Source organism: Lissotriton vulgaris, chromosome 6, assembly GCF_964263255.1.
Source record: "Lissotriton vulgaris chromosome 6, aLisVul1.2, whole genome shotgun sequence".
In the NCBI taxonomy this organism is placed as follows: domain Eukaryota; kingdom Metazoa; phylum Chordata; class Amphibia; order Caudata; family Salamandridae; genus Lissotriton; species Lissotriton vulgaris.
Genome location: NC_141694.1, coordinates 1,254,757,863 through 1,254,777,731, shown reverse-complemented (window position 1 = coordinate 1,254,777,731; position 19,869 = coordinate 1,254,757,863). Strand labels below are relative to the sequence as shown.

General features: G+C 47.3%; 1 protein-coding gene across 1 annotated transcript in view; it reads right to left on the bottom strand.

Moving 5' to 3' along the window:
• Positions 1-19,869, bottom strand: part of LOC147708716 (uncharacterized) — a 295,811-nt gene that overhangs the window by 263,464 nt on the left and 12,478 nt on the right. Inside the window, exons 4-7 of the mRNA XM_086927368.1 lie at positions 16,256-16,402; positions 14,507-14,593; positions 11,840-11,915; positions 9,338-9,390 (exon numbers count right to left, since the gene is read on the bottom strand). Of these exons, the coding sequence (XP_086783494.1) occupies positions 9,338-9,390; positions 11,840-11,915; positions 14,507-14,593; positions 16,256-16,402 (363 nt within the window). The remainder of the gene's footprint in view (positions 1-9,337; positions 9,391-11,839; positions 11,916-14,506; positions 14,594-16,255; positions 16,403-19,869) is intronic.

Here is a 19,869-nt window from a genome sequence, read left to right as displayed (position 1 = left end):
CGTTTAATTTTGTCCAGCATCCCCCTGACATTCCAACTAAGTATTTTCATGGAGCCACTAACAGGCGCCCTCACCGGGGAATCACCCATAGTCTCGGTGGGAGAGCATCTGGAAACCCTCGGACCCAGCCCAAGCACCTTGCATTACAGAAATCACAGCAGCAAAGATCACGTGCATCTCTACCCAACTACCCCGCACCCCCCCTCCCCGTTCCCCAATACAACATCCCCAACTACCAAACCCCCGCCTATCCCGCCTCCCCCACCCCTATACCTCATGGAACAGTGAAGTACCTGTCGCGGCATGAAGAGCCTCAGGCCCAAAACAGAGCGCCCAAAGCCCCCCGCGCCAATGGATCCCTTCACACTCCCCAACTAACAGTACCTCCCCTTAGGGCCCCCCTCGAACATGAGAGGAGTAGGCCGCCCATGGGTCAGCACCCCGAACCCCATTAAGCACATGTGACCCACCGCTTAAGCGCAGCGGGACAGAACTACAACAGACATTACGCCCTTCCTGTGTCCAGCTATGGCCTAGACCACACCACACCATGCACCCGCCCATCAATCAGTAGTGTTACCCCAATGGCCATCAGCCAAGGCCAGAAACGAAATGTCGCTTAGGAGACAAGAGGGGGGCTCCACGGCTCTCAGGTCCCAGTCCCAGACTGAGCAGTGTCTGACTGTGCACCATCCAGCTGGCCACCCCCGGTTTGGGAGCGTCGCCGTGACCTAGACTTCCTGTGTCTCCTGCTCCTGTTGGATGATTCGCCCCTCTCTTGCGACGACCCACGCGATGCTCCGGAGTTCAGGCCCGGCTGGGCATTCGGTCGGATCCTGACTGTCTCATCTGTCCAGCTAAACACCGCCTCCGGGGTGTCGAAAAAGTGGGTCTTGGAATGAAACACAACCCGCAGACGAGCAGGGTACAACAGTGAATATTGAATTTTCAATCCACGTAACTTGGCTTTCGCATCTTGGAAGGATCGGCGCTGCTGCTGCACCAGCCTGGTATAATCCGGGAAAATCATAATCCTGTGACCCTCGAACGACAAGTCCTCCTTTGCTCTTGCTTCTCGGAGAATAACGTCCCTGTCATGAAAGTTAAGGATCTTGGCGATGACTGGACGTGGTCGCTCTCTGGCCGGCGGTTTCTGCGCCAAGGCCCTATGGGCGCGCTCCACCACAAAGCAGCGTGACAAGACGTCCGGGGGAAGCCAGCTCTCCAACCAGCGTGTCAAGAATACATCCATGGACCCCTTTTCACAATCCTCTGGAAAGCCCACAAAGCGCAGATTATTCCTTCGCGCCCTCCCTTCCGCATCCTCGACACGGAGCGCTAGCCCCTTTTGGATCCTGGCCATGTCCTCCACTTTCTTTTTCAGAGCCACCACATCGTCCTCCACCCCTGTAATCCGAGTTTCGGTTTCGGTGATGCGGGCCACAGCATTGCGGAGATCTTGACGCAGCAGCATGACATCGGCGCCAACCGCCCCAATTTTGGCATCAAGCATGTCTCTGGACTGCGTAATGGCGGCCATCAGGGCCGCATTATCAGGGCCTGTGTTCTGGCCACCGCCGGAGGCCCCGGAGCCTCCACTGGGCCCTGTGAATTTATCAATCGTCCCTTGCTTGGTGGACCCAGTGCCGCCCCCACCTCTCGTCATGGTTAGTGGCAAGGAAAAGGGCCTCACTGCCCCAGCGGTGGGCCCCTCGTCAACAGCAATTCAACAGTATCGTCCACTCGGGGGCCAAGGAGACTCCGTCGGGGCTCAAATGCCGTCCCCAGTGGGCACCCCCAGAACACAGACACCGCAGCTCAGCTCCGGGCAGCAAGCCCCAGCGGGAACGTTCAACAGGATAGTTTCTTCACCAGGTTAGGGCTTCCTGGATCTCAGTCTGGACCTCACCCAGGATCTGCGAGCCAGGACGCGCAGAGGAAGGTCTCAAGAACCGGGGACGTCCAGCCCCGTCGTCTGCCTGGCCACCCCACACCCAACTCGTGTCCCAAAGCAGCAGATGATGCAGGGCAGACACTCGGGTCTTCAGACTGACTAGCCCCGAACACCTCCCGGGTCACAAGTCACAAGTCCTGTCACAGCGTCCCAGCGCCGGTCCACCAGAGGGGAGGAGGAGGGGGGGGGGCCCACTCACAGTTTGTCTCGGGCTATCCGTGGGAGACCTCCACGCACCATCCGGGCAGTAGGCTCGTCCCTCCAGGCACCACCAGCTCCAGCCATCCAAGTCCGACGTGGCGTGCAAATCTCTAGCTCTCCAGCCGCTCCGAGCCCACCTCCCGGTCTAGGAGCCAGGGAGAATACCATCCGGCCGAGGCCCACCAAACTCGAGGCCCCGGCGTCCCCAGGGCCAGGCAAGCTTCAAGGACACTCCAGAGCACCAGTATCCGAGGCAGGCTCCCTCCGTCGTCTCACCGGCCCCAAGCAGTCCCGGGAACAGGCCCGGAGAGGCGCGCCTCAGAGCGCACGGTATGGGCAAAATGCAAGGCCACCGGGCAGTCGGGTGTGGTCCGCGTCCCAGCCCCCCAGGGTCCTCCTGGACGTGGTCAGTGGTCACTGCGCACAGTAGGTGCCACGCCAACCCTAGGAGCCGACCTCTGCGACCCCCAGTCTCTCAGACTCGGTCCGGCCCGGGGTCGCAAAACTCGAGGCCCCGGTCTCCCGGGGTCCGCACAGGCCGCGGTGCCCCCACGCTGTCCCAGGAACACCCCAGGTGTAGCCTCCGACGTTCCAGGTACCCCCAGTGGTCCTCGTGAGCTCCGGCGCCGATGCTGCTGGGTGGGGAATCCCCCGACCGGCCCGACCACTGGCCGTCGGCCCCGGGTCCCGAAAATCGAGGCCCCGGCTCCACTCGTGGACAGTAGGCCGCACCGCGTCGCCGACAATCGCGGGTCACTGGAGCAGCTGATTCAAGCGGGGCGGCACACCGGATAGGTCTCGGTGCCACCCGGAACACTCCCAGTACAGGTAGGGCAGTTTGCAGGGCTCGAGGGCCAGGATAATGATCGGATAACGTGTGGGCCGGCGGGAGCTCCTCTAAGCTGCGACTGCCATCTTCGCCCTCCAAGCCACGCCCCCATTTTTTTTTTTAAATTTTTTTTATTCATCATCATCAAGATTACAATTACATTTTCATTATGTATTTCACAGGGATAAGAAAATCAAATAACATTCATTATTAACTTAATTCTTTTAAAAAGTTTGTAGATTCGTGCTTGCATTTAACAAATTCTATCCATAATAGATCTTACAAATTCAATTTAGTACCTAAAACAAATTATTAGTTATCTTGCTATATGCTTATAACTCCCCCAGCTTTTGCTTCCATGTTATTATTGGAGCCCATATTCGCCTCGCAACCTCCCTTCTTACCCTTCCCTTTTTTTCGTATAGAGATGTTCCAAGGTAAAGATTGCCAGCAACCTAGAAACCCATTGATGTACAGTCGGTGGACTAGAATCTTTCCATAGCGATGCTATACATAGTCTGCTTAATACCATGGCTATATACAAAAACTCATAATGGGGAACAACCATGCCATCCTTAGCAACTCTTAAGATCATAACTTCGTTTGACAATGTTATATTCATTCCCAGTGTTTTCTGAAAGAATTGTTCCATATCCTGTTTATAGCTATCTAACCTGGGACATGAAGCAAACATGTGAATCGTATCAGCTTGGGTAGAGTGACATCTTGGACAAATAATCCCACTTGTTCCGCCCCACTGTGCCACCCTATGGGGAGTATAATACAATTCATACAATGTTTTATATTGCTGTGTTTGCAAATTTGTTGTACTCAGCACCTTATTTGACATTATTAGAGACTTCTCGGCCTCATTCCCAGTCAGCCCTAATTTAGTTCCCAATTTCTCAAACATTTTTTAGAGTCATCCTTCTTAAATTTACATATTTCGACATACAACTGCGATATAGAGCAACCTGACTCCTTTCTCAAGTCTTCCATCAAATCTACTTTTTGCATGTCAGCCTCTCCAGCCCCTCTTTCTTGATAGGACTGACCTGACTTGTAAATATTTATAAAAATCTCTTCGCCTTAAATTATAAAGCCTTTGCGCATTTTCATACGTGATAATTGCCCCTGTCCGACCTACAAGGTCTCCTAAAGTTTTTACCCCTTGCCTGTCCCAATCTTTCATTATGGAATCGTGGAAGATTCCTGGAAACAATGGATTCCCATATAGTGGTGTATAATAGTTTATTCTGCCCAGTTTTAGCTTCTTTTTAAGGATAGACCATATTGTTATGGCAGCCCCCAGGGTCTTAAACCGTACCTTCTTGTAGTAACTTTTCTCCTCATATTTGAGAAGCCAGCTGTCCAAATCCGTGACCAGAAGCTCATATACATCCGGAATCATATCCCTCCCTCTCCATTTGTCCGTAATATCTCCCCCCAGCATCCCTCTTATAAATTGTAAAACTGATGCCCAATAATAGGTTTTGAAGTCTGGGAGTGTCAACCCGCCACGTTCTCGGGGCAACGACAAAAATTTCTGGCTACGTCGCGTTCTTCCTCCTGCCCATATAAACCTGTTTGTTACCCCTTCTAGCTCTCTGAACCATTTATTGTCGAATAGTAGGGGAATGGACCTAAAAAGATATAGCACTTTAGGACATTTTTATCAGTTTGCATCGGCCAATTGTAGTCAAATGCAGGTTATTTAATCGGTTAAAGTCAGTTTTAGCCTTGCGTATTATAGGTTCTAAATTCTTCTCTACTATGGTTGTGATATCGGAGGAGATTGAAACCCCTAAATATATCGCAGTCTCAGTGACTCTTTGATCTGCCAACGTTACTTTGTTATTTATTACAACTTGCGTTTTATCTGCGTTTAGCTTATATCCTGATAATCTTCCATATATAGCTGCCTCTGTTTCTATTGCCCGTAATGCAGTTTCAGGATCGCAAGAGGTAACCGCCAAATCGTCCGCGTACCCCAGAATTTTTGTTTCGTGTCCATTCAAGACTATTGGCCGTATGTCTATGTTCTGTTCTATTTTCCTAATAAATGCATCTATATATAGGGCGAAGAGAAGTGGAGAGCAGGGACATCCTTGTCTAGTTCCCTGTCCAATCATTATCTCTTTACTCCATTCGCCCATAATTCTAAGTTTAATTCTTGGATTGACATATAAAGCCCTGATAGCCTTTATAAAGCCACTCCCAAGATTTACCTTCTCTAATACTGCCCATAGGAACCCCCACGAGACCCTATCAAATGCTTTCTCTGCATCTAATAATATTAATGACATAGGATCTCGTGAGGCTGTCGTTCCATCAAACGGGGTGAGCACCATTTTCAGTTATAACCAGACCTATTGAGTTAGACTGGTGGCCTTTCACCTGTACACTGACATAAAGAAAATGGGAATGAAATGCATGTACTGTTATATAGTTCAAACATAGTTAACAACTTTGAAAAGTTGTATTGAGATCACAGTAGTTTTAGGATTTGTCTCATCTTAAAAATACATCAAGATTCCCTGAGTTTATTTATCGAGGCCATAGTTTTTTGCCTGAGCTCTTATCAAGCAAGAGCTTACTCTACTCTGCAGTAGAGATAGAACTCTGCAACTCCTAGATTTCCCACAGTATTCCAGAGAGCTGTGTGCTGAAAAGTCATGCAAGTAACGATCAGAAGTACATGAACACCCTCAGGATATTTTTGTGCGTCACAACAAAGGTTTTTATGAGACCATAGTGATTATTTTTGTCAATTATAAACTGTAGCTGCTCACTAAAATGGCTAAATACCACAAACTTAATTGGTGATAAAAAGTAAAGATTTTATGATGATGATGAATTGGTGATAACTCAGTGTACTGGAGTAATTGTGTCAATGTACGACATTGTTCCACAGAAATAATGCACATCTAAACACAAATCCAGGAGAAATATTTTATCAAGAATGCTGTGCCAGGAGAGATGAGTGACCACCAGGGACACAGAATACCAAAGAGGGATTTCCCTGCATGTTGCGTGGGAATGTAAACCTATTTTTCAATAAGACACTTAGGAGCATATGTACAAGCCCTATAGTCACCAGAGCGTCACTTTTGTGGACGCTACAGTGGCCTAACTTCATTTTCATATTTATAAGGTTGCGCTGAGCCACTCAACGTGGCTTAACGCCATCCTGTAAATATGCCCCTTTCCGCCACAGTGATCTGCTGGCAAACAATTCAAAGAGAACAAGAGACTCAGGGCATATTTACAACAGAATGGAGAAGCATGTTATATTGCTAAAGCCACGCTTCTCCATTCTGAAAACACAGGGATATGCCGTATTTACAAGAATGTGGTGCACCCCTGCGTTTCTCCTAGTGCTGGTGCTGAGTTCAGCTGCCTAGCGCCAATGCACGCACCCTTGTACCATAGTGCATAATGAATGTTAATGATTGTTATGTGCAGGAAGGGAGGCCTTCCTGCAGATAAACACTCATTCATGGGGTTTTGAAACTTCTATGTGTGCTGCTTAATGCAGCAAACATAGAAGTTGCAAAAAGTCTTTTTTTTCAATGATTAAATATGTGCAGGAAGGCTCGCCTTCCTGCACATACACAATCAATTGCATTTTGCTGTTTCTATGTGTGCTGCACAAGGCAGCACATATGGAAACAGCAAAGACGAGGAGAAATAAAGCATTTCTCCACATTGCGCAAGGGTAAGACCAGGTTTTCCCTGGTCTTAATTCTGGCGCTGCCTCTTATTTATATGAAAAACAACAATCCCAGGCAATATGTGACAAAAGCAATGTGAAGAGAAAGTTCAAGAAAAAATTATTAAAAAATCATACATTTTAATTATTTCAGCAAATGATGTTGACATTTAAAAACAGCAGTCGATGATTTTCATTAAAAAATGTTAAATTCATTGCAAAATCAACAATTTGGTACAAATAACCATGGTTTCTTCGACGCGCATTTCGACACTGGAGGTGTCTTTGTCAGGAAATAACCATCAAGCACAAAAATTTCCAAAATCCAAGGCAGTAGAGCAACCTACGGTTCTTGAGATTATTGTCGCTCAAGCATATAGCTTTAGAGCAAAAATGTTGTTGTGGGGTGTAATGCTTCAGAAATGTGGTTGAATATTTAAAAGGGGCAATCGTTGTTTGGAGAGACCTATCCGTGTCGCTTACAAACGAACACTGAGTGTGTGTTCATTAGTTACGAAAACGAGCACTACCCTATTTCTCACCCATACCTCTATCAATAGCTTTAATCTACATATACTTACCTCCTTTATGCATCTATATACTTTCAATGTACTTATGGATCTATATATTTATCACTTTCCTCTAATTTAGCATTTCCAATGCACTACCCTATTTCTCAGCCTACACTTCTCTCAATATATCTTCTAGCCCAACTTTCTGACTCATCTCAAACTTCTTTCTACTACTCTTTCCAATGCACTACCTTATCTCTCACCCTATAAATCTATCAATATATCCTCTACATCCACTCTCTCATTTATCCCAAACCCCATATACCACTACTATGATCCCCAAAATAACCCTTTCTAGACTCTCTCCTACTCTACCCCTCCTTGCATCATCTGACACCTCTTTTACTATACCGATCCCCCAAAACAAACCTTTCTAAACTCTTCCCTCTGACTCTTCCCCTCCAAAAGCCCTTTTTACTCATCCAAAAGCCTCCTCCTACTGCTATGACCAAAAACAAAAGAAGAAGAAAAAAACCTTCACTCTTCTATCTCTCCGCTATCCTGTTCAATCAAAATAACAGACTAACATGTTCGCTGCTCAAATTTCATAACCACTATACTAATTTACCACTAATCCTTTATGGGTTCTAGAATAGTGTGCTACTCTGCAATAAAGCGTATCAACACCCCATCAGGGTTACAAGTGCTATAAAAATGCAAACCTTTTCCCCTTTTTAACCCCTCCCCAACCCTTCTCAATCCAAATAACTGACTAACATATCCACCACTCAAATTAATTTCCTGTTTCACCATACTAACTTTCAACACTAATCCTTATGGGTTCCAGAGTAGCATGCCACTTGTCAAAAAAGTGCTTCAAAACCGCATCAGGGGTAACAGGTGCTATATGAATGCAAACCTTTCTTCCCCTTCTATCGCTCAGCTATCCTTCACACAGCAAATAACTGAGTAATATCCACCACTCAAATTACTTTCATATTTCACAATACTAATTCACCACTAATCCTTTATGGGTTTCAGGAGTAGCATGCTTCAACACCCCATCAGGAGTAACAAGCGCTATATAAATATAAACCCCTTTTTCCTCTTCTATCCTTCTGCTATTCTTCCGAAAACAAATAACTGCTTAACCTATCCACCACTTAAAATTTACTTGCATGTTTCACGATACTAATTCAACACTAATCCTCTATGGGTCCCGGAGTAGCGTGCTACTCGTCGAAAAAGTGCTTTGACGCCTCATCAAGGTAGTAAGCGCTATACAAATGCAATTACAATACAATGCAATAGGCACATGGCCAAGTTGAAACGTTGGCAATGCATTAAATAGGCGCTTGCTTCTGCACTGAAACATCACAGTCTTGTATGGAGGGGCCTTAGGTTCCCTAAGGCAGCCCCTCCTGAAAAGAGGGCTCTCAAAAGCCATATAATAAAGTCAGAATAAAAAAGCCAAACTCTGAACACTGCAAGTGTTTGCAGTTTAAAAAAATTACTGAGCAAAGCAATTGACACTTTACCCCTCAATCAACCACTCACAAGATCTCGCGCAGCTTTATGCACTCCATAATGATGGCAGCAGTAAAAGAGCAAAACAAAAGAGTTTTTTTTAAAACACTCTCCAAAACAATTTCGAACAGCAGGAAATATAAACAAACACAAAATGCATTGGACTGACAAACATTTCATCAGGCCAATACTTAAAGGAAGCTCTCCCACACAGGCAAAGGGCTGTCCCAGAATCCCTCTTTAGTTGCCATATGGTGTGTTGACACTGTTACTCCTTTCAGCTTTCATCCATGTATCAGTTGGTATCCCAAACACAAAGAAACCTGCCTTGTAATACCTGCATGGTCAAGAGAGTACTCATAAAAGCATTTCACACTCACGCTCTCGAGCTTTTTCCATAACATTAATGCACCATAGAAACTCTAGCAAACTATTCAGTTTGTCTCTCTACATAACCCTTGTGCTAACCGGGAAATTGGCACTCTAAATAAAACAAATTAGGCATCTTAGATCCTGATAAGCATGTTGTAAACTGCTGTCCCTTTCCCTAAAGGTTAACATGTGGCACAGGCTCTCTGGAGACACAGCCTTATGCTACTTACCTCAATACCAGACGCTTGAGCTCCTGCATCCAGTAGTTCACTTTGAGTTGTCTCTAGAGAGAGGCAAAAATATTTAAAATGAGCAATTACTTTTCTAACCAGATGGTAGGCCCTTGATCTATCAGATTGTTTTATTGAATTATTGTCTTTGGTTTCAGATCATCACCAATTATAGGGTTTAATGTAAAACAATCTATGAACAATAAATGGAAATGTTTCCCACCTGTTCACAATAACTCTAATATTCATACTATGTAAATGTCTTCTGTGTTTACTATAAGACACAGTAGCTCGTGGGACCTGGAATAGCAGTGCAACAAGATGAGTGTCATAAAGATGCGGCATGCATCCAGAGAAGTGTCTTCTCCCTATTGCTCCCTAGTCTTTTTAACCCCTTCCATGCTGATGACGGCTGGGAGCCGTCATGCACACAGTGCTCGTGTGCTGATGACGGCTCCCAGCCGTCATGACCACGCCCGCGATCCGAATGTGCCGCATAGGAGCGGAATTCTGGCCGCGGGCAAGGGGTTAAAGAGATCACCGCCTAATTCACTGTCGGAATATTACAAAGAGCATATTTGCTGGCCAAACAAACCTAGAGGTAGAGATCAGTAGCATGATAAGAAACCCTCAAAAAGAAAAGAGGAGGGCCAGAATACTCACCAACAGGGGTTGGAAACACAAGGGCAGCGAGTGCTGATCAAGCCAAGAGGCTGCATCGGAAATCAGTTTGTAAACCAGAAGCCATCCTTTCAGGAACATCACCAGCGAGGGCAGATCCATACATAGCAAGATTTCTTTCAGTTCTCAAAGTCGAGAACCTAAGGTACATTCTAGAGACAACCTCTTGCTAGGACAATTGGACCTAGACCTACAGAAATGTTTTAGCAACTGTTTGAACTGAAAAACATCCTGTTAGTCAGTTTTCTGGTATTCAAATCTAGATCATTTCCTGCTTGGTAGTCTATGCCTATTCTATGGTTCCAAAAGTTTCAAAAACATTGGACACTCCATCTGGAAAAAATAATTCAATCATGATGAAGCCGTGCGCAATAATAAATCATATTAACATAACATAGCCTAAGCCTATTGCTTGATGTTCACAAATATATTGCCAAGATGCAAAACATGAGTATTGAGGCCTGTAACCAGGATGCTCGTTGGCAGGGTAAAATCTACGTTTAAACTGAGGTGCAGGTAAATAGGAATCCAAAGACTGGGTCGACGAGGCTAGAGGTGAAGAATAAAGTTTGTAAATTTAGGCTTCCCAGATCTATTCCAGACTGCCAACAAAAATCAGATTTTGGTCTCTAAATGCAGGCTGATAAACCATAGCAGTCCAAAGCCCTCCCTTGTCATAAGTTTTTGAGAATATGTTCACCATCATCACATTTGACAAAGTACTACAAATAAAGATTTACTTTTTGTATTGCACTGAATTTTGGCAATCACTTTCCTGTTTAGCATCAAAACTACTTTTGATGGAAATCATACTTGTTAAAAAATACAACAGATAAAGTAAAGAGTAAGGCAGTGAAGGTAATAGCAGAGAATGTATGGGCACGTGCATGAGAAGAGGAGACATGAACAAAGGAGGTGTCTATAAACAGCCTCTGTGGGAGGGATTGTGTAGGAACATGGGCAGTTTGCAGGCAAGAGGAAAGAATGGATGAGAAAAAAGAAAGATGTATGGCCACAGGGTGTGAGGAGGTGATTAATGTTTACTGATGAGGCATGGCAGAGGAAACCGAGACAGAAAATAACTACAGCAGCGTGAGTAGACGATGCATCGACAGAGAAAACATTTAAATGGTTCTGAGGAAAGTTATGAGTAACAGAATGAGCCTGGAGACAAGAGCAAAGGTTATGTTCAGAGGATCCATGGACAGTGGAGATGCACTCATGTGATTTATCAGCAAGGCAGGGATAGAAACTGGCAATAGCAGTGGTAAGGGCATGGGTGGAACTAGCAATGCACAAGCAGAAGCAGCATTGGCAAAGGAGGCAATATAGAGATATGTGAGGAGGGCACAGCCAGAAGCAAAGGTGAATAGTACAAGACAATAACCAATGAACAAGTTCGCTCTTTCAATTACAGTTACATTTTTAGACTAAAAAATGTTTTTGTACTTGTATAGCGCACAGCTACCCGCAGTGGGTTTCCCGGCGCTTGCTTAGGGAACCCGTCCTGGTATTCCCCTGCGAGATAACCCATTACTGGCCATCCCCAAGGTGAAAGCCAGGCATCCCGCTGCGAGGGGCCGTTGTGGAGATTAAGCAAGCTATTGCCCAGAGTTACAGAGTGGGACTCCATGATTGGAATAGGCACCAAGGCGAGAATTGTCAGGTCCGGGGAAATTTGAGCCCAAGACCCACTGAGGCGGGGAATTGAACCCTGGTCCGGGCCAGACCTCTGCATCAAGGTCTGCCGCTCCAACCACTTGAGCCACACTTCTCCACAAAAATAAATGGGGTTTGAGGATTTACCAATCCTGTACTCACCAAGCAGGAGGAGTAGCTCATTTGCTGTCTGTTTAGCTGCTTGCCCTTTGTGAGACAGAGGTTCCTGGGCAGAGAGCTGCCAAAGAAAAGAAGACCATATTTAGTGAGGGGGCGATTATCATTTGTGATTTCACATACTGTAATCGGCAGAACAAGAGGATCTCTGATACTGTGGATAAAAGAGCTGTGTGTAGTTAAGATCTTCCTCACAATCCCAGCTCTCTTTCAGGAGCCGAAATGCGTATTTATTATCCCAAATATTTTGGTAACTCTGGGTCCAAGTTGTTATTCTCATTCTAGGGAAAACTCAGGATAGCCAGCATTTGAAGCGGGATAACATTCAAGAATTATAGATTCCAGGACCCGGTGTCCTCAAACCAATTTTCAGCCAGCTCATAATGAGGCCACAGTGGAAAATAGAAGGCAGCTGAGGGGCTGATGCTTAAACAAATGAGAAACCCAATCATTACGTTGGGCGATCAAAGGGTTTGAGATATCAAAAACACTACCCCTGAGCATTTTGGTGAAAATACATCTGTGAGTGTGATGTGTGTGTGCCACTGTTTTTTAAAAGCTGATCTCAGGCAATAGCGGTACAAAAGGGAGTGGTGATGGACGGAGCATCTGAATCAATCAAACACTCACACCCAGTCAAAAGATCTGGCTTTAATCCATCACCGTTCTTTAGCCCACTCTGCCACCCCAGTTCAGACATGGCCATATGCAAATCAGTCTGACCCTGTGCCTCATGCGAACAGTCCAGCCCGAACTGCCAAGCCATGCCTTCCTTGGACCGGAAACAAGCTTCCGAGGACCGGTTTCTGGCATTTCAGCCGTCTTCAGCCTGGCTTGCTTGAATCCAGTGGCAAAGTGAGCAAGGGACTCACGTCTGAGCATACCCTGCCAACTTATGGCGAACAAAGCGGTACAAAAGGGGGTGGTGATGGACGGAGCATCTGAACCAATCAAACACTCACACCCAGTCCACAGATCTGGGTTTGATCCATCACCGTTCTTTAGCCCACTCTGCCACCCCAGTTCTGAGTGGGCTAAAGAACGGTGATGGATTAAACCCAGATCAGTTGACTGAGGGTGAGTGCTTGTATTGTCAATGCTCCGTCCATCATTTCCTTTGGTTTTTCTTTGTTTGCCATAAGTGTGGCAGGGTATGCTCAGACGTGAGTCCCTTGCTCACTTTGCCACTGGAGTCAAGCAAGCCGGGCTGAAGACGGCTGAAATGCCAGAAACCGGTCCTCGGTAGCTTGTTTCCGGTCCAGGGAAGGCATGGCTTGGCAGTTCGGGCTGGACTGTTCCCATGAGGCACAGGGTCAGTTCGATTTGCACGTGGCCATGTCTGAACTGGGGTGGCAGAGTGGGCTAAAGAACGGTGATGGATTAAACCCAGATCAGTTGACTGGGGCTGAGGGCTTTTATTGTCAACGCTCCGTCCATCGTTTCCTTTGGTTTTCCTTTGTTCGCCATAAGTTGGCAGGGTATGCTCAGAAGTGAGTCCCTTGCTCACTTTGCCACTGGATTGAAGCAAGCCGGGCTGATGACGGCTGAAATGCCAGAAACCGGTCCTCGGTAGCTTGTTTCCGGTCCAGGGAAGGCATGGCTTGGCAGTTCGGGCTGGACTGTTCCTAAGAGGCACAGGGTCAGACTGATTTGCACATGGCCATGTCTGATCTGGGGCGGCAGAGTGGGCTAAAGAACGGTGATGGATTAAACCCATATCAGTTGACTGGGGGTGAGTGCTTGTATTGTCAACGCTCCGTCCATCATTTCCTTTGATTTCCTTTGTTCGCCATAAGTTGGCATGGTATGCTCAGACTTGAGTCCCTTGCTCACTTTGCCACTGGATTCAAGCAAGCCGGGCTGAAGACAGCTGAAATGCCAGAAACCGGTCCTCGGTAGCTTGTTTCCGGCCCAGGGAAGGCATGGCATGGCAGTTCGGGCTGGACTGTTCCCATGAGGCACAGGGTCAGATTAATTTGCACATGGCCATGTCTGAACTGGGAAGGCATAGTGGGCTAAAGAACGGTGATGGATTTAACCCAGATCAGTTGACTGGGGGTGAGTGCTTGTATTGTCAACGCTCCGTCCATCATTTCCTTTGGTCTTTCTTTGTTCGCCATAAGTTGGCAGGGTATGCTCAGATGTGAGTCCCTTGCTCACTTTGCCACTGGATTCAAGCAAGCCGGGCTGAAGACGGCTGAAATGCCAGAAACCGGTCCTCGGTAGCTTGTTTCCGGTCCAGGGAAGGCATGGCTTGGCAGTTCGGGCTGGACTGTTCCCATGAGGCACAGGGTCAGACTGATTTGTACATGGCCATGTCTGAACTGGGGTGGCAGAGTAGGCTAAAGAACGGTGATGGATTAAACCCAGATCCGTTGACTGGGGGTGAGTGCTTGTATTGTCAACGCTCCGTCCATCATTTCCTTTGGTTTTTAAAGAGAATGGGTGGCATTTTCAGCCTTCTGTGATAAAGATAACAGGGGACTTTATTTTAGTGCTCTCTCATGAGAGGTGTCAGTGAATGGGCAGGAGTGGAATCCACATCTCTACTATCTAATCAGGATTTGTGTCCATCACACGAGCTGATCATCTTTATTGTTCAGAAGATACAGTGATTTCATGATAGAAGAGTCTACTCAAAAAATCTCCTACCATATTGTGCAGTGCTGCAAACCCTTCCGGTAAAGAAGCCTCCTTGCAAGCTTTTGTGACACCAGCTCTAAGGAAATGTTCGAGAGGCTGAATGGAAAAGAACATGAAATTAGTAAGGGAGAAGCCTTTAGAAAGAGATCACTCATCCATATGGCTTTCAATTTCATTTATCACATTCATTTCCAACTATTTTAAATGATTACTGCACATAAACAACAGATCTTGACCAACTAAGCAACAAAATCACAGCCATCTGACACCTCTTGGGACATGGCCCTTCCTAGTGATGAATAATCATCACTTTAAAATGTGAGGAAAGGATCAAGCTCCATCTTCAGCTAAAGAACTTCAAGGCAGTCAAGGGGATTGAAGTAATCAAGATCCTTGTAACGGACAGGCGATCCACACTCTCAAGGGGGTCAGTGGTTGACTGGGGAGAGGTGATCAGTATCACCACAAAGGAAGACGTGATCAGAAGCTTTACAGGGTGAGAATCCTCAAGAGGTAGGAGAGTATTATCTTCTGTTGCAAGTGAAGTTCAGGATCCCAAGAGATTTGATGCAAATACCCAAAAGGGAGAGGAGAGGTGATCAGAATTCTCAGAGAGGAGAGTTGATAAGAATCTTAAGATAGAAGTTGTTGATGAGGCTGCTCTTGGGAGGAGGGTGACATTGGAATGTACAAAGTGTATATGGTAAGTTCCCAAGCTTTTAGATGTTTTCTATAGGACATTTATGAGGCACATGTGAACTATTAAGAAAACATACAAGGACAGTTTAAAAAAAATGTGAAAACCTTTTCCAAAGTATATAAACCAACTCATGAAAAATAAGGTAGGTGTTCGTCGAACGATGGAGGTTAAAGGGAAGAAGTGATCTGGATCCCTAGAAGGGGCCCATGATTAGAACTCTTAAGGGTGATGTCAAGTACAATCGTAACAATAAAACCAGCTGGTTATTGTTACTTTCTCAATATGGGGATTATAGAAAAAATAAAAATAATTTATACATTAAGAAAGTTGTGAACAAGTTTGTTTTTAACTCCTAGTGAGGCAGGAAGGCTAATAAAGTGAAGGAAGAAAAAATGACATGGTCTTGATTCAAAGTTTTACTTTTTTGACACAATGGATCTCCAAAAGCATTACTTTCTTCTATGTAGTGGTGCACTGACCACACAAAAAGGCAGTTTCTCCCAAGAAAACTGAAAATGAAAGGGTTTTAAAAAATAATGCACCAGTGTAAATAATTTCTGTAATTCCTTAGATTCCATCTGCATTACTGTGACCCTCATTATGAGTGACCTATCATAATTTGCTATTTCGCTGTGAGTCTAGGAAGGGCAAATAACAAGGACTCAAATTTTGGGAGCAATAACATATGGGTGTCACATTTCATTTACTGTACTTGTTTTTCCCCGGGCTTTTGAGGAAACACAGCAGAGCTGCCATATTCCTCCAAACCTCATGATTCCAATGAGACCTGTACCATCAGAATTATTGTGCCACTTGTAATGAAGGCCCAACTATAATATCCCTGGTGAAAAAAAGAGAAGACCCAGATAATGACCAATCAGATCTGGGCTCTAGGTCAGATGTTTTGAAAGCTACAGAAAAATCCAGATCTGAAAGACAAGCAGAGAATACCCCCAAACACAACATTTTCTCGCTAGACAACCACTTATGATTCTCTTCGATAATTCATTCAAACATACAGTAGATATTTCTGAGGGGTATATTTGCCCCAGACATACCTTTATCAGGCCAAAGGTGTTCTCTTTCGGCAGGCTTGCCTGGAGGTATAATACCTCTCGGAACACTCTTGGTAGTTCCAAAGCCAGCTGGTCTGAAGGAAGCAGAGTGGCCATTGAGCCAAGTGTAAGTAGCACCTGTTCACGTATCTACAGGAAGTAACACAAGAGAGAGTACATACCTCTGACCTCTGTATGTCTGAAGCAAGGGGACACTGATTGTTTTTGTATGGCAAAATACAAATACTTGTGGTGGAGATGCGTGTTTATGCATTGTCATAAAAAAAAAGTCATGGCATGGGTTAACTTGTACTCATATGCCTGCATTCAGGAAGTTCTTACCATAGTCAGAAGGTAACATTTATTTCCTAATTGAACACGTCACAGTTTCTTGTTTTATTTATCCCATGTTACAATCACTTTGCAGAGGAAGCCAGGTTGCCCCATACTTACAAGACCCACGCAATTTGATTTGCTTATATTTCCGGATTTAGGCCCACATCCATCAAAGGAAATCCCGATTGCAAACGGGCAGATTCTCAGGATCTGACCCTTTGCGCCCGTTATTTTTGCATTTGGGATGCACTTAAGGAATCGCAAATTGCGATGCCTTGAATGCAATGCAAGATGCTTTTTAACGGGGATTTGGGGGGGGGGGAGGGCGACCAGCGGGAGGTCTGCCCCCTTTGGGGTTTTTGGGCCGGGTGGCAGCCAGAGCCCATTGGTCTGGTTGGGCTCCATTGGGCTGGTGTTGGGCTTGTTGGGCTTGGAGTTGGGCTAGGTTTGGGCTTGGCAGTCAGAGCCCATTGGGCTAGTTGGATTCCATTGGGCTGGCGTTGGGCTTGTTGGGCTTGGGTTGGGCTAGTATTGGGCTTGGGGGTTTTATAACCGGCCATCTTGTGTCATTAGCCACCATTTTGGTGTTTGTGACACAACAGCAGCCCTTGACCCTTCCAGGTAGATCGCCCCTCCTCCGCACAGCACTGCCTGTGGCTCCCTGCCCAGCTGCCGCTGCTGAAGAAGTTCAAGGCCCTCCTCCACCTGTAGGGTAGCACCTGCGCCTCATCCCTGGTGGCCAATGGTAGGCCGTAGGTTTGCTCATCCTCCATTGTATTGCCTGTATCTTCTTTCATTGCTCCTGTTGTAGTGACTGCATTTTCATTGTTGTGTCTGTGACTGCTGTTGTCTGTCTCCCCTGCTGCCTGTACATGGTCTTTGCCCGCTCTCTCCCTCTGTTCCCCTCGCTGCCCCCGTGTCTCTCTGCCCGGTTTTTCCTTCTGCTCTCCTCACGGCCCCCGTGTCTCTCTCCCCGTGTTTGCCCTCTGTTGTTTAGCTGCCCCTGCATTTCTGTGACCTTTCTGCCTTCTGTGCCACTCTTTCCCCCCGTTTTTTGTGACCTTTCTGCCCTTTCTTGTGACCTTTTGCCTTCTGTGCCACTCGTTTACCCCGTTTTTCTGTGACCTTTTTACCCTTGTTGTAACCTTTGTGCCTCTGTGCCACTCGTTTCCCCCTGTTTTTTGTGAATTTTCTGCCCTTTCTTGTGACCTTTGTGCCCTCTGTGCCCCCCCGTTTTTTGTAACCTTTCTGCCCATTCTTGTGACCTTTGTGCCTCTGTGTCACTCGTTTCCCCCGATTTTTCAGACCTTTTTGCCCTTTCTTGTGACCTTTGTGCCTCTGTGCCACTCTTTTCCCCCATATTTTGTGACCTTTCTACCCTTTCGTTGTGACCTTTGTGCCTCTGTGCTACTCGTTCCCCTGTATATTTGTGACCTTTTGCCCTTTTTGTGACCTTTCTGCCTTCTGTGCCACTCGTTTCCCCTCAATTGTTGTGCCCTTTTGCCTTCTGTTTCCTTTGTCACTCCTCCCCGCTGCATCCCCTGCGGCCCCTCCCCCCGAGCTGCCCATTCGCTGCCCCCACCTCCCGCCTCCCAGCTGCTCCTCCCTCCCACCTCCCCATATAGGCCGGTCGCTGCGCGGTGAGGAGAGCGACCCTTGACCTTTCCAGGCAGGTCGCTCCCCCTCCGCACAGCACCGCCTGTGCCTCCCTGCCCAGCTGCCGCTGCTGAGGAAGTTCGATGCCCTCCTCCACCCGCAGGCTACCACCTGCGCCTCATCCCGGGTGTCCAGTGGTAGGCCGTAGGTTTGCTCATCCTCCATTGTATTGCCTGTATTTTCTTTCATTGCTCCCGTTGTAGTGACTGCACTTTCATTGTTGTCTGTGACTGCTGTTGTCTGTCTCCCCCGCTGCCTGTATGTGGTCTGTGCCCGTTCTCTCCCTCTGTTCCCCTCGCTGCCCCTGTGTCTCTCTCCCCGGATTCCCTTCTGCTCCCCTCACTGCCCCGTGTCTCTCTGCCCGGTTTTTCCTTCTGTTCCCATCGCGGCCCCCGTGTCCCTCTGCCAGTTTTTGCCTTCTGTTGCTTAGCTGCCCCTGCATTTCTGTGACCTTTCTGCCTTCTGTGCCACTCGTTTCCCCCATTTTTTGTGACCTTTCTGCCCTTTCTTGTGACCTTTTGCCTTCTGTGCCACTCGTTTCCCCTCTTTTTTCTTCAACCTTTTTGCCCTTCTTGTGACCTTTTGCCTTCTGTGCCACTCGTTTCCCCCTGTATTCTTGTGACCTTTTTACCCTTTTTGTGACCTTTCTGCCCTCTGTTCCACTCGGTTCCCCCTCAATTGTTGTGCCCTTTTGACTTCTGTTTCCTTCGTCGGCCCTCACCTCCCCCGCTGCTGCGAACCCTGCGGCTCCGCCCCCTGACTGCCCATTCGCTGCCCCCGCCTCCCAGCTGCTCCACTTCCACCTCTCCATACATGCCACTGGTGCGTAGCAAGCCCATCTGCGCATGTCCGCGCCTAGACTGCGCCCATCGCCAGAACCCCTGGCCCCCGCACCCGCCATTATGACGGCCGCCACTACGACGCCAGCACTCTGCACGCTCTCAACCCTTGACGGACCCACAACTGCTTCAAGGCCGCCCCGAAACGCACACACGGTCCCTTCACCTGCCGGAACTGCAGCTACACCAGCCACAGAGCCGACGAACCACCCGGCATGAAAGACCTCAACCACCTCGGATGCATACTACTGAACACCCACTCCACACGCAAACACGCCGTCGAGCTCTGGGACCTGCTCAACACAACCTCCCCGGACGTCGCCTTCCTGACAGAGACCTTGTTGAACAACTCCTCCACACCCGACATCGCCATAGCCATCCCAGACGGCTACAAGATCACCCGCAGAGACCGCACCAACGGAGTCGGAGGAGGAATCGCCACTGTCCACAAGAACAGCATCAGGGTCTCGACTAGCACCAATGACGCGCTCAGCACCACCGAACACATGCATTTCCTGATCCACACAGACCCCAATTCCATGATCAGAGGCACCCTCGTCTACCGACCCACCGGACCCCGCCCCCAGTTCAGCGACTCCATTGCCGACTTCATCAGCACGCACGCCCTGACCTCCACCGACTACATCCTCCTCGGAGACCTGAACTTTCACCTTGAGAACAACAACAACAACAACCCCACAACCCTGATGGATAACCTCGCCAAACTCGGACTGAGACAACTCACCACAACACCCACCCACTCCGCCGGCCACACGCTCGACCCCG